This window comes from Lagopus leucura, unplaced genomic scaffold (assembly GCF_019238085.1).
Source record: "Lagopus leucura isolate 7727_CA_CO unplaced genomic scaffold, USGS_WTPT01 Super-Scaffold_806, whole genome shotgun sequence".
Taxonomy (NCBI): Eukaryota; Metazoa; Chordata; class Aves; order Galliformes; family Phasianidae; genus Lagopus; species Lagopus leucura.
Genome location: NW_024962260.1, coordinates 6,497,455 through 6,510,726, shown reverse-complemented (window position 1 = coordinate 6,510,726; position 13,272 = coordinate 6,497,455). Strand labels below are relative to the sequence as shown.

At 37.8% G+C, this 13,272-nt stretch overlaps 1 protein-coding gene across 14 annotated transcripts in view; it reads left to right on the top strand.

Moving 5' to 3' along the window:
• RIMBP2 (RIMS binding protein 2) overlaps positions 1–13,272 on the top strand; it is a 119,075-nt gene that overhangs the window by 79,433 nt on the left and 26,370 nt on the right. For all 14 annotated transcript variants that reach the window (XM_042865404.1, XM_042865396.1, XM_042865392.1 and 11 more), the window contains 7 exons: positions 2,556–2,760; positions 5,604–5,755; positions 7,271–7,347; positions 7,749–7,858; positions 8,270–9,079; positions 11,866–12,017; positions 12,355–12,822. In XM_042865404.1, the coding sequence (XP_042721338.1) occupies positions 2,556–2,760; positions 5,604–5,755; positions 7,271–7,347; positions 7,749–7,858; positions 8,270–9,079; positions 11,866–12,017; positions 12,355–12,822 (1,974 nt within the window). The remainder of the gene's footprint in view (positions 1–2,555; positions 2,761–5,603; positions 5,756–7,270; positions 7,348–7,748; positions 7,859–8,269; positions 9,080–11,865; positions 12,018–12,354; positions 12,823–13,272) is intronic.

The window sequence follows — 13,272 nt, the reverse complement described above, 5'->3', positions numbered from 1 at the left end:
GCTATAGGTGTGTTCAGTTTTAGCTAGATCAGGTACACTTTGTGTATTGAGATAGACTTTACAGGCAGTGCCATGATAAAGAACACAAGTTCAGCTGTTCTGAGAGTGGGAGCACATGCTTAGTTCTGCACTGACATGTAAGCACATGGGCTTTCAATAGGAGAGTGTGTCAGGCTAATGAGCAATGAGTCAAGCGCCTCACTGAAGTCAAGAAACAAAGGTGGGTACAGGATGTCTCCTGTTAGTACTGCTGTGGATCTTATGACAGTTTTACTTTATACAGTAACAGCTTTGCGCTCGCTTCTAAGTCTCGACTTCGATTAAAAAGGAAAGCCAAAGAAGGCAAACACTGAGCTGCAAATAATCTCTAAAATAATAAATAACACAATTTTAATTTTTTTTTCAAAAATATGCTTTTATGACAGCCTTAGCATCTTGTTTGGGTCTGGATTGTGATGTTTTTATTTTTTATATTATGCTTGAGTTTCCATAACTGTGTGTAGAAGGGGCAGTACGTATATTAAAGAACTGAGTAGCTTGTTCTAAAACTTCCCATTGGAAAGGGGAGGATCTAAAAACCCGAAGCATTTTACTGCATTGTCCATCTGATGTTCTTTTAAAACTGCATGTAGATGTCTTATTCATGCAGCAAAGTGACAAGTAGCAAAGGCTCACATTTCAGTTGCTGAAAACCACAGTGAAAATATAAAATCAAAGAAAGCACTTAATATTTGTGTAAAACTCCCACAGTATCTCTCTATAGTATTATTATGTTTCATAATCAGTCAGATAGATACACTGAGACTTTTTTAACAGAATTAAATTAATCTGTATTTTTATCAGTTCAAAGAAATGGCATCCTCACAATTCATTGTAGCTGTAAAAATCTATTTATTACAAAAAAGGAACAAGCCAAAGCACAATCTTCAGTGAGAAATTTGGGCTTTTGTGTTCTTTCAGGGACTATAGGGAACATTTTGTTTATCTTTGGTTGTTTCAAGACCCTTGTATTGGTGTTATGTAATAGAGGTAGTTTTATTCCTATGTAGTACGTGCATTTTTTTTTTTCATATGAGCTGAGAAAATCTTCCACTTTCAAGAATAAGAAACTTTTAGTACAGTTGAATGGATCTTATCAATATCCAGCCTTCCTTAGCACAGCTGCTTAACTAGGCATATGCAGTAAAGGGGATTTTAATGAAGGAATGTGATATTTGTTCATCATGAAGTACAAGATTAGGATATAACGCATCAGCTTTCCACAGAAGGAGCCTATTACTGCCTCTGTTGAACTGTGTCTGCTTGCAGTGTTTGGGTCATTGCACATGAGACACGAGTGCTCCCTGTGTCTCAAACATCAGTCTTTTGTCTGGCATATTTCCAGAGCACAGGCCAAATGTTTTGCCCTATAAGAAAATGAGACCTCACAAATGACATTCGCAAGAATTTTGCTCGTTCTTCAGTTTTCTCAGCAGGTATTAATTAATATACTCTTTCTTATCTCTCTGAACAATCTCATTGAGAGTTTTAGTTCTTCAGGAATGCTTGATAGTGTATGCAAGCAGGCTGCTTATAGGCACAGATTGGAATTTAAATGCACTGTATTAAAAACTTCAACATATTCTTAATCCAATTGATGCAGTAATTATGCAGCTTTGGGTGAAATAAAAGGTAGCTTTATGTTTTAGTCTCTTTGCCAATCTTACATTTTCTTAGAATTAAAGTTGTAGAGGAAATCCTGAGTTCCCATGCTCTTTATTGTTCCTCTCAGCCAAGGAATCATTCTTTTCACTTATCCCCTCCATTTTTTCCATGTCAAGATTTCTTAGACTGTATGTAGGCAAATTTCACAAGTCAGCGCAGAAACTTATCCTTGATTATGCTTTGTTACTTCCTGATGCCTCAAAATTAAACAGAAGTGTTTGCCCACAATGATATTTTTGTACTTCTCACAAGCTTGCAAACAATCTCCTCTCGATTGGTGTCTGGATTACTTCTGTGTGGTTTGGCACGTACCATAAGGAACGTTATTTTTGAAAGGGAATTCAGCCAGTAGCTAATCCTACATTCTGCATGAAACACTGTTTTTTGCTGTTCTTGTTGGTTTTTAACATATAAATGTTTATTTAGTAATACAGGATGATTCAACTTATTAGTGAGGATGGGCAAACCTCAGAGAAATACCAAAGATTTTAAAAGTATTGGAAAAGGAAACAAAAGTCACAAAGCTATAGGTTCTTTCTGAAGGTGTTCTTGGCAATGATGTTCTTGGCACTGCCAAAAAAATACGATGAGGAATTTCCACTTTGGAAACTGGGAGTTAAGTATTTATCCCAATATTGCAGAGCTACTAAAAGGTTTTCTTCAAAATGTGGGAACTTAGGGGGATAAAAGAAAATGGAAACAAAAAAAGAAAAAAAAGCCAAACAAACAGTGGGTGCATTTATCTCAAGTAGTTTGCCTATCCTGGATTCCTGGTACTTAACAAAAATTGGCCCCTATTACAGCTTGCTCTGATCTCAGTTAAATGTCTGTGTTTTGTCTTGCTTGTGCAGGCCAAGGTCCGAGAGCTAGAGGAAAAATGCCGGACACAAAGTGAACAATTCAACCTCTTGTCCAGGGAGCTAGAGAAGTTCCGGCAGCAAGCAGGGAAGATTGACCTCCTCAGCAGCAACTCATTGACATCCTCAGATATCTCTGGTTCTCCCAGTAAATCTTTATCCCAGTTAATGAATGGAATAGCCACTTCTTTAGGCAAAGGTAAGGACAAGGATTTTATTTGCAGGTCTGTTCTGCCCTGTAGGCTTCAAGGTGCCATTCAATTATGTAAATAGAGCTTGATTATACAAATGGAAGTTAGAATTTGGACCTAATCTTGTTTTGTGACTTGATTCAATTTCAGAGTATTTCTTACACCTTTACTGAGATTGTTCTAGTTTCATTCAAGTACTGCTTGGAGCAAAATTATCTCTAATCATTCTTAGGTGTCATGGTGAAAAACCTGTTCAGTGTTAAAATGATATATTTCTTATGGAAGTATTTACATACATATATACACACAGCATATAAATGGTTTGTTGGAAAACCTTTCCGGATTCGGGGCAAGAGTTGGTCTGCTCTTTTGTTTAGTTATTCATGGAGAAAGAAAGAATAGAGACACCTGTGTTGTGTTAGCCATTGCATAAAAAGAAATTTGTGGGTAGGGGTGGGCAGTAAATGGGAAAACTGAATGGAACATTTTGAAAGACATGAAAATGTTTTTGGTTTAGTTGTTTGGTTTAGTTATCTGTAGTTACTTAATTAAACCATACAGATGCGTTTAAATTTTTTCCCATGCTTTAATTGGCCGAACACTTAGCTGCTAGGTATCTCAGAAATCAAGAAGTTGCACAAAAACATTGTTGGTGTGAATTTTAGAAGAATTGGAGAATGTAAAATTAAAAAAATAAATCTGTATTGGCGTTCTTATGCATGTATTGTGATGAATGGTCAATGGAGTGTGTTTTGCCCAGATCTGTTTTGAATTCTTGCTAAGCCATCACTGCCTGTTGCCAGAGGCAACTACTCCTCCTAACTACACATCTTTGTTAACTATTCATTATTCATAAGAAACTTCAAGGCAAGAAGTCACCTAAAGACACCTGAGGGGAACTGGCATATAAGTTGTGTTGGACTCTGTGCAACAATCTAATGTTGTTGTTGAAGCTGAGAAATCTACTCACAAACAATTGAAACTTAATATCATCCATGATAGATGATATTTTTACTACTATTTATACAAAGGAAAGCTCTCCTGTTGCCAGGTAATTCCCATAGCTTACAGATTCCCCCAAAACTGTTTTAGAACAGATACAAAGAGGAACTGGACAGACAAAATAGCCTTTTCTTATTAGTATTATTTTTTCTTCCTAAGCTTCTAGGAAAATTCTGAGGCTTAGGGCCTAGAAATCACAAATCATTTCCCTACCACTGTAGATGAGTGCTTATTTTTGGTGAAGGGTGCTGCGCTCAGTGTGAAACCAACTCAAAAGGAGCCAAGGTGACATCCTTCTTTCATTTCGCTTCAATAACTTAGTACTTTGTGTGGCTTAGATTTTGAAATACAACATTTTAGCTGTTAGTGGACTGACTGCTGTGGTACATATAACTCTGTAGGCTTTTCTGGAGCTGCAAATCATAGCCACATGGATATTAAAGTGCATTAAACAGGGAATTTAAAGGACAGCATCTGATGGCTGTAAGAATTTAGTAGAAATTTCCTTAATAACAAGAGGATTAGCTGTTGATGTCTCCAGAGATAAGATTTTCAAACCGATAAATATTTTAAAGTTAAGGTAATCAAGTATGGAAATGTCCATTTAACAACTCATGAAAGTCTGGTCTGTATCTCTGGAGTTCATGTAAATGGCCCTAGACCTCACATAAAAATCAACAGAAGCTTATGGGGTCCTGAGTCAGCCTTTCCATGCTACTTAGTATTTATTGTCAAGTACTAATAGAAATAGAAGACAAACAAAACAAAAATCCAGCAAAAAGTGCTCGACTGGAAACACAAAAAATACAAGATCTGTTCTAAAGACATTTTAGAGCCTTAATCTGTTCATTTTAACCTACTGATTTTTATTCTTCTTAGAGTTCAGGGCTTGTAGCACTGGAGTATAAATGTCAGAAATCCTTGATGATATTTGCTCTCAGTATAAACGCAGTGGTAACAATAAAATGGTGCTTAAAGAAATGGGCAGGATGTCTGATTCTCAAAATCAACTATTCTGAAATAATGATGGTAGTGCTGCAGCAAGTTCTTCAAACAAGAAGAATAATTGTTTGCATTATGTGTGAGGAAGAAAAGAACGTGGGGAAACGCAAGGACAGCTTTCAAAGCAAAGCAAATGGTGGAAATGAGATCAGTCTATGACCAGCTGCTTTGCCTTAATTGGTGATGTTTTTAATGTATCAGGAAATGGAATAACCTAGCCAGAATAGATTAGAACATTAAAGATTCACTCTAAACATATATTATTGTCACAATCCAATAGAAAAACCTTCAAGATTTATTATTCATCAGATAAAAGGTGCATTTAAATGGCCTTTCTAGATCATTTGTGTAGTCCATAATGAACCAGTGGTCCCATAAATAAAATGGCATGTCTAATTGTACTGCATGTATGGTCAGCTTCAGTTCTCTCTGAGTAATTTAAATTAAGTCTGGAGCTCTTCCTTGCCTCCTTCCTTGAAAGGATGTTCAGATTTCCTTGACAGATATCTGCCAGTCATGACAAAATAACAGCTATTTGATGGTCTGTGGATTTTACAAGATTTTACACACAAGAAATGTGGCTTTTTTTTTTTTTTTTTTTTTTTTTTTACATTATTTGATATTTCAAGGAAGAAGATGCATTTCCAGAAACTACTGTGTTTTCTTAAGAACTGATTCCTTGCATTTTTCCTTTTCTAACTGTTAGTTTTGTTCTTAATGCAAAAACAACGGGGAAGATTTTTTTTTTTAATAATGATTTCTAAAATACAGAAAAAAATAACCCCTTGTTGTTATTTACCAGTGTTTCTTTTGAAAGCAATCATTTATTCAGTTTTGTTCATGCCAGGTCATGAAAGTCCTTCTGGAAGTCGTTGTGTAATTTCGGAGTTTATTCGTCCCCTTCAAATATCTGGAGACAAACCAGAACAGTTGTCAGTCAAACCTACATTCCTGTCAAAGTCAAGATCTGGTGCCCCAAGATGCAGATTTGATTCAGACGTGAGTCTTCTTAAATTTCTTGCAGGAAATACATGGTGTGGGGCCAGGATCTCTCTTCTTCCGAGGCTGATGCAGGATCATCCACCAACTTTTAAAAAGAAAAGACATGAAAATTCGTATTTTCTGGGACAAATTGTGATTGTGAGCAGTGGGAATTTCATGAGACTTTCAGAGTCTTAGAATTCTGTGGATGTATGTAAGGCTTATTCACAGTTAAATACAGATGTGTCCCTACCAAGATGAAATGTGGGAGAATTAACTGCTTTTGAATAGGCTGCAAAAAAAAAAAAAAAAGCAGCCCATATTAGTCAAATCAGAAAAGGTAGATTAACAATGAGATTTAGGGAAGCAGAACTAACAGCAAGAAACAGAAAACGTGCATGTCAGATTTAATTCCATCTTTCTATTATTTTTGAGTTATCTCACTGAAAATGTCAAGACCACTTTTGCAGTGTTGCTCATTGTGTGCCTTCTTGAGTGTAATTATGTGATGCATACTTATATTATGCAAGCAAACAGAAATTAAGTCCCATTTTTTTTAATAGGTATCAGGCGTGGGAGGAAGTGTATGGATAAAATCATTAGGAAATAGTCTTTTAAGAAAATAAAATCTAACAGTGGGACACTGCTCTAAAGTCTTACATAATACTATTAAAAAAAAAAAAGATATTTTGTGAAATTCTCTCTGCAACTTCTCTGTTCTTAGTAACAATCTTCTGGAATAAGCATTGGGTAAGTTATGAGCTTTCAGACATCAGGACAATAACCCTTCAAAAGCTGCCCTGCATCTCCAAAGCGACATGGGGGAGAACACTTGATAGCTGTTGTTGTCCACTGAAAGTGGTGTGTTGGCAGGATGGTGTGTACTGTGCTTTCCTAGCAAGCTAACCCATCTCTTAAGAGTTAATTCAGAAGAAAGGTGACTTGCTTCAGTGTTTTTCTGGGGCACCTTTGGTCCATACTGGCAACCAAGCAGGGACACGTTTAGGCCAGAAAGTTGTATTTCAATATTCACTCTGTCCAGACTGTAAAATGATCATCCAGTTTTGGACAATTTACCTGTTTGACTCTAATGTTGATCCTAGTATCTCCTCCTTAATGAAAATCCTCCATATCTTATGGGAAAAGTTCATTTTTCCTGAAAGAGTTCAAAGTAAAGCATGAAATAAGTAAAGTACATTCCTCACTATCTTTTTTACTTACTAAATGATAAACAACCAGTCTGTATTTGGGTCAGTTCTGCAAGCTTTTGAGGAAAATTAATGTCTAGACTCTGATCTTATCTGAATCTTTAGGATGTACCAAGAAATAGTTCAATTTCTTTACCGTGCTGGAATTTGACTTACAATTGCTTTATATTCTAAACCTTTCTAAGTAAAATTAACTGATTTTGATTCATATCAATGTTAATTTTCTCTTCTTAATTACATGTGCTTCAATTTTTTTTTCGTCTGTCAGGAGAATGATGCATGGAACTTTTAGAAATCTTTTTTGTCTTTTTTTTTTTTTTTACAGATGGATAATGATCAGAATTCCAATACCTCGAAGCAGAGATATTCTGGGAAAGTCCATCTTTGTATTGCACGTTATAGGTAACAAACATCATTAGCTGGAGCCAGTTCTTGTTCCTGGTCAAAACCCAAGTGCGAGAACATTTTTAGCAGTGAAGTTTTGGCAGGTGGATCTACAATCTATGTCCCTGCTTTCTTTGAGCACTCTTTGAGTAGTTAAGTAACAGGCTGCAGCTATTCACACTAGAAAAGGGAGAAGATAAGGACTGGAAGAGACCTCCCGAGTGATATCTCCTTAATTCACTTTTCAGAATGGAAATTTAGGCCAGGGTTATATATTAAAAAAAAAAAAAAAAAAAAAAAAAAAAAAGACTGAATTGCCATCTAAGGTAGCCTTAGAACTGTACACCTTTTCATGTTAGTATCCAGTTATGAGGGGTCGTAAGTATACATGCATGTTTTTGATCTGTACTTCTTTGCAGCTACAACCCTTTTGATGGACCAAATGAAAATCCAGAAGCAGAGCTCCCTCTTACAGCAGGAAAGTACCTTTATGTGTATGGAGATATGGATGAAGATGGCTTTTATGAAGGTAGGTTTTTGAATCTGTGTATTCATGCTAATTGATGCAGATTTAAATCAGTTCACCTGTCAAACACACTCCCTGTGCTCTCCTTCATCTACTATCAAATCAGTTGCTAAAATTAGCCGTATCATCATTATGTTAATTAACAGAGTTTCTGTACCAACAAAGCCGCTCTTTGCAGGCAGAGCTAACTATAAGACATTTTATATTGCCAGCTTTTCCTGCTTGGTAGATTTAAGGTGACAAGAAAGCTTACTGGCAGTTCTGGGTTTTTGCTACGCTAAATTTTTACTTTGTCAAACTCCAAATGCTGTTCGTGTACAGTTTTCACCTCTATCTTATCCACTTACCACAGGACATTAACATGCAAGGGCTGTGCTCCTCAAGGACTTCAGTGACGTTTTTCTTTCTCACCAGGGGAGCTTCTAGATGGACAGAGAGGACTGGTCCCTTCAAATTTTGTGGATTTTGTTCAAGACAATGAGACCCGTTTATCGAGCACATTAAGCAGTGAACAAGATCAGAATTTCATCAACCATTCGGGTTCTACTTTGGAAGGAGATATCCTGGAGATAAGTCCACCAAGTCACATAGACTCTAGCGTAATCAGCAACGGTGCAGGGACTCTGGATGTGAACATTGATGAAATTGGAGAAGACATTGTGCCTTATCCTAGAAAAATCACCCTTATTAAACAACTAGCCAAAAGTGTCATTGTGGGCTGGGAGCCGCCAGTAGTGCCACCCGGATGGGGAACCATTAACAGCTATAATGTTCTGGTTGACAAAGAAGTACGGATGAACATAGCCTTGGGAAGCAGAACGAAAGCTCTTATAGAAAAGCTTAACATTTCTACTTGTACATACCGAATCTCAATTCAGAGCATTACAAATAAGGGTAACTCAGATGAACTGCAGTGCACTTTGTTAGTTGGGAAGGACGTCATTGTAGCCCCCTCTAATCTCAAAGTGGACAACATAACCCAGATTTCTGCTGAGCTGTCCTGGCTCCCTACAAATAGTAATTACAGTCATGTCATTTTTCTTAATGAAGAAGAGTTTGACATTGTCAAAGCTGCTAGCTACAAGTACCATTTTTTTAATTTGAAACCCAATATGGCCTACAAGGTGAAAGTCATGGCAAAGCCCCACCAGATGCCCTGGCAGCTTCCCCTAGAACAACGAGAAAAAAAAGAAGCCTTTGTGGAATTTTCTACGTTGCCAGCAGGTTTGGTATCTTTCTCCCTAACTCTCCAGTTATGTGTAAAAATTCCAGATAAAATAGCCTACCCTTTGCTTTATGCTGTAATCAGTGTCGCTTTCATGAACAGGCTGTGGACTATTCGATTGCTTAATGGTACCTATGACTCATTCCTCTCCTGTGTTACTCCCCTTCTTGTTCCTTGGTACATTTTGGGAAGATAAGTTAGAGAAAGACATGCAGAACATCATCACGTGCTAGAATGTATTTATCAGAATAATCTCGTTTTTAATTAGTAGTTTAATTAACTTGTTTTTAATTAATTTAGTTATAGTAGTTCTGGTAGCAATTTTTTATAGTAGTTCTGGTAGCAATTTATTTTTGTTTGTATGGACAGCTCTGGACAGAAACAATTATTATTCTAGCATGTTATTTGTGTATCCAGATGCACTTTTTATGGAGATGATCCATTTCTTCCCTGGAATAGAAAGCAGTATAGATAGCTTAGAGGATCACAGTGATTTAGGGGTGATACAGATGAGTTTTGGTTGTGTGGTTGTAATCACAGGTACAATTTGAATTTGTGGAGGTAGTGAATCGGTTGTGTTTTGAAAAGTCAGGGCCTTTTTTTTTCCCACCTTGCTTTTACATTAGAGATGTAGATAAATTATGAGTCTTCTCCCAGTGAACTGTGATGTAACGTTGAAGACTAGAGCTGAAATAGTGTACTACATTGAAAGGGTAATGTCATGATTTTGGAATGTATGGTAATACCTAAAAATATGAACATCTCTTCTTATAGACTTGTCTAATCAAAGACAATTAGGACATTTACTTTATATTCATACTTCTAGAGCACTGAATGCCCCTGAAACAGAGACAGTCAAGCACAAGTGACTCCTGGCAAGTGAAATTCCAATGACATCTACAGTGCAGTGTGTTGATTGACTCCCCGCTGGGATTCAATTCCAGCAAGGGAGCAGGAATTATTTCTGGCCTCTTCCTTAGGTTGAGTGACTTACATGTAAAGGACACATGCAGGACAGTTGGTTGAACTGAGAGAAGTAATTAAGCTTGTATGTCTTGTATTTGGGCATTTACTGTTTTGATTTCAGTCATTTCAGTGGGATAAGTGGTGATACTATTGCAGCATCTGCTAGGAGGAGAGCATTTTAAACTTTGTACCTGGGAGATGTTGCCTGTACAGTGAATTAAATTTGTTTGACTTCTTTGTTATTTGGGAAATGCCTTTCGAGTGAGATTTTTTCAGGCCAAACTCTTAAGAGTCTTTAACTCCCTCTAGTTGCTGAAGCACGCTAAAGCAATAATGACATGTTCTCTGTTGAGATGCATTGCATTTTTTTAAACCAATCTCTGTTACAGGCTACAAAGGTAGAAATAAACTCTCTGGAGATTGTTTGTTTGAGAGAATGGAAGAAAGGTGTCGTCTCCTGCAAAAGCAGATGAATGTCACTGACAGAGACAAGATACTGGAATAGATCAGTTGCCTTCTTCCTGTAAACTGAAGAATTATGCTGAATTGCTAATACAGGCTGTCAGCAAAATAGGGAAGATGAAACTGGCTCCTAATTCAAAATCTTATCTTGGGAAAAAAGTCGGTTAGGTTAGATTTACTGCTTTGGTCTTGCTAGTTAAAAATACACTAGGTGCAATGGATGTTATAGGGAAAAAAATCATGTTCTGCCTATGGTGTCCTGAACATGACCAGAATTTTATTTCCAAGGATGAAAGGCAGTGATAACAAACCACTGAAATGCACTGATGGTTTGCCAGTGTATCTGGAGGATGAGGCTTGTTTGATATTTACACTTGTATGATGACCTGTTTGGCAGCAGTGAATGCACGCAGAATATTTGTAACTTTCTGTCTCAGATGAACAGAAATTGGAGGTGCTTTGTTCACTGGAAAAAGCAAACTCTCAGCTGCTAAGGTTTGTGTTCTCCCAGCATTTACCCAGGTGTGGCTGCAGCTGAAACCTGCTTCGGAAATGTTTTATCATGAAGCACTTCCCAGTGTTTGATTGTTAAATAACAGAACAGGATGCCTGAAATATTCATGAACTAATAAACTATGATGTTTCACTTTGGTTCCTGTCCAAAGTAGAGCTATTTATAGTAGCTTGATAACGTCTTTTAATTAAGGATGTACTTGGTGTACTATTTCTCTAATGTATGCTAAATGCCTTAAAAAGTTAGTAGATATATATTTTTCTTCACTGCAGATAAAAGATGTTGAATCCAGTTGTCTTTAACCAACATGCTGCTGATTGAAAAGGTTCCAGTTCTGCCTTGCATCCAGTGCACCTTAGTGTCACTGTGCTTCTGACCTGTGGATCTTGACTTGGAGGCACTGATGGTCACTGATGGAAGCAGAATTCCAAAGTCATTTCTGTGAATGCCGCATGCGTTCAGTGCAAAGATACCAAAAAGTCACTTGCTGTCACTTGCAGCCATTTTTCATTAACAGTGTCATTCTGGGTGCCTTTTCCCTCACATTTGTCTATTAACATTTCTGTTCAAAGTAATTAGCAGTTATGCAGCCTGGTGGGATAAAAATTGGAGCAAAGTGCAGCACAATTGCAAACTATGTTGTAAATGGAGCTTAGCTAATGTCTGTAAGGCCCAGGATCAGTTGATGTTGAGTGTATGCTTCTGTTTTTACACTGTAACTTAGCAATGATACTTTGTCTTCTTGAAGAAAATAAGTGCTTTGAGGTCTGTAGTTTCCAACTCTCAAACTGATCTACAGACTCCAGTCTAAGGCTCACTGATGACAAGTCTTGCATGTCTTAGGTCCTCCAGCTCCACCTCAAGATGTTACTGTCCGGGCCGGGTCCACCCAAGCAACCATACAGGTGTCCTGGAAGCCACCAGCCCTGACAGCAACAGGGACCTCCCACGGTGCCAATGTCACAGGCTATGGTGTTTATGCAAAAGGTCAACGGGTGAGTTCCACCATTACAGGTACCATCTGCGCTAGGTGAATTTCTGCTGGCAGGCAAAGGTGGCAATAAATGTGTGATGGCACTTCAATGTCTGCTATGCTTTCTTGCTTTTTATCAGTACTTGTTCTTTTGTTTGTGCTATTTGATCATTAGCACCCTTTCTGTACGCATTTCAGCTTTTGGACAGAAGAGTTGGAAAGAATTAAGAAGACTGGTGCTAATTGTTGTGGTGCCCTAACTTTCACTCCATGTTAAAACGTTGAAGGCTCTTCATCAGTGTGGTTGAAGGGAGGGTAACATATCTTCGTGCTAGTATGTTGCTTATTTGTGTACACAGGTGGCAGAGGTGATCTTTCCAACAGCAGAGAACACATTGGTGGAGCTAATGAGACTAAGAAGTCTTGAAGCAAAGGAAGTTACTGTTCGAACACTCTCTGCACAAGGGGAATCAGTGGACTCTTCTGTTGCTGCCATTCCATCTGACCTACTGGTGCCTCCATCCCCTCTCCCCAGAACTGCTCCCAAATCTAAGCCATTAGCAAGTGCCGGAGCCCCAGAAACCAAAGAAGAACATTTAGGTCCACATGTAAAAATAGATGAGTCATGGGAGCAGACTCGTTCAGCATCCCCTGTTCATGGGCACACACTTGAACCACCTGTCCCTAACTTTCACAGCTCGCTTCAAGGGAGAAGATCTCCATCGCCTAACCGAATACTCCCTCAACCTCAAGGCACACCTGTCCCAAACACTGTTGCAAAAGCCATGGCAAGAGAAGCTGCACAGCGAGTTGCAGAGAGCAATAGGGTAAAGACCAACTTTTTTCTTGCAGCTTTTAGGGCTTGCTTTATTCATTGTAGAGCTTTCCATCAACTATACTTTTTTTTGTAGTATGAACCTTACTTAGCTTCTAATAAATTCCCAGACCTGAAGATCAGTGTTTTGAGAAGCTGTATATTAAAATTCTGTTGTATCTTCAGCAAATATGCCTTTAACCATACAGAGCATTGATCAACCTTTGACCAACAGTAGAAGCTTCATAACTGTACTAGAAATGTTTCCAGAAAATAATTCTGGGAGGGGTTGGGGGAGAATGGGGAGGAAGCCTTTCCTAAAAGGTTAGTCGGGAAAACTAACATTGCTTTAAACCATGAGTATATTAAAGCATTGTGCTTGTGAGTTTTTATGCCTTATTTAGCCATTTCTCCATTGGTTGCAAGATGAAGTCATCTTTACAATTTTCCATTTTTTGTTGGT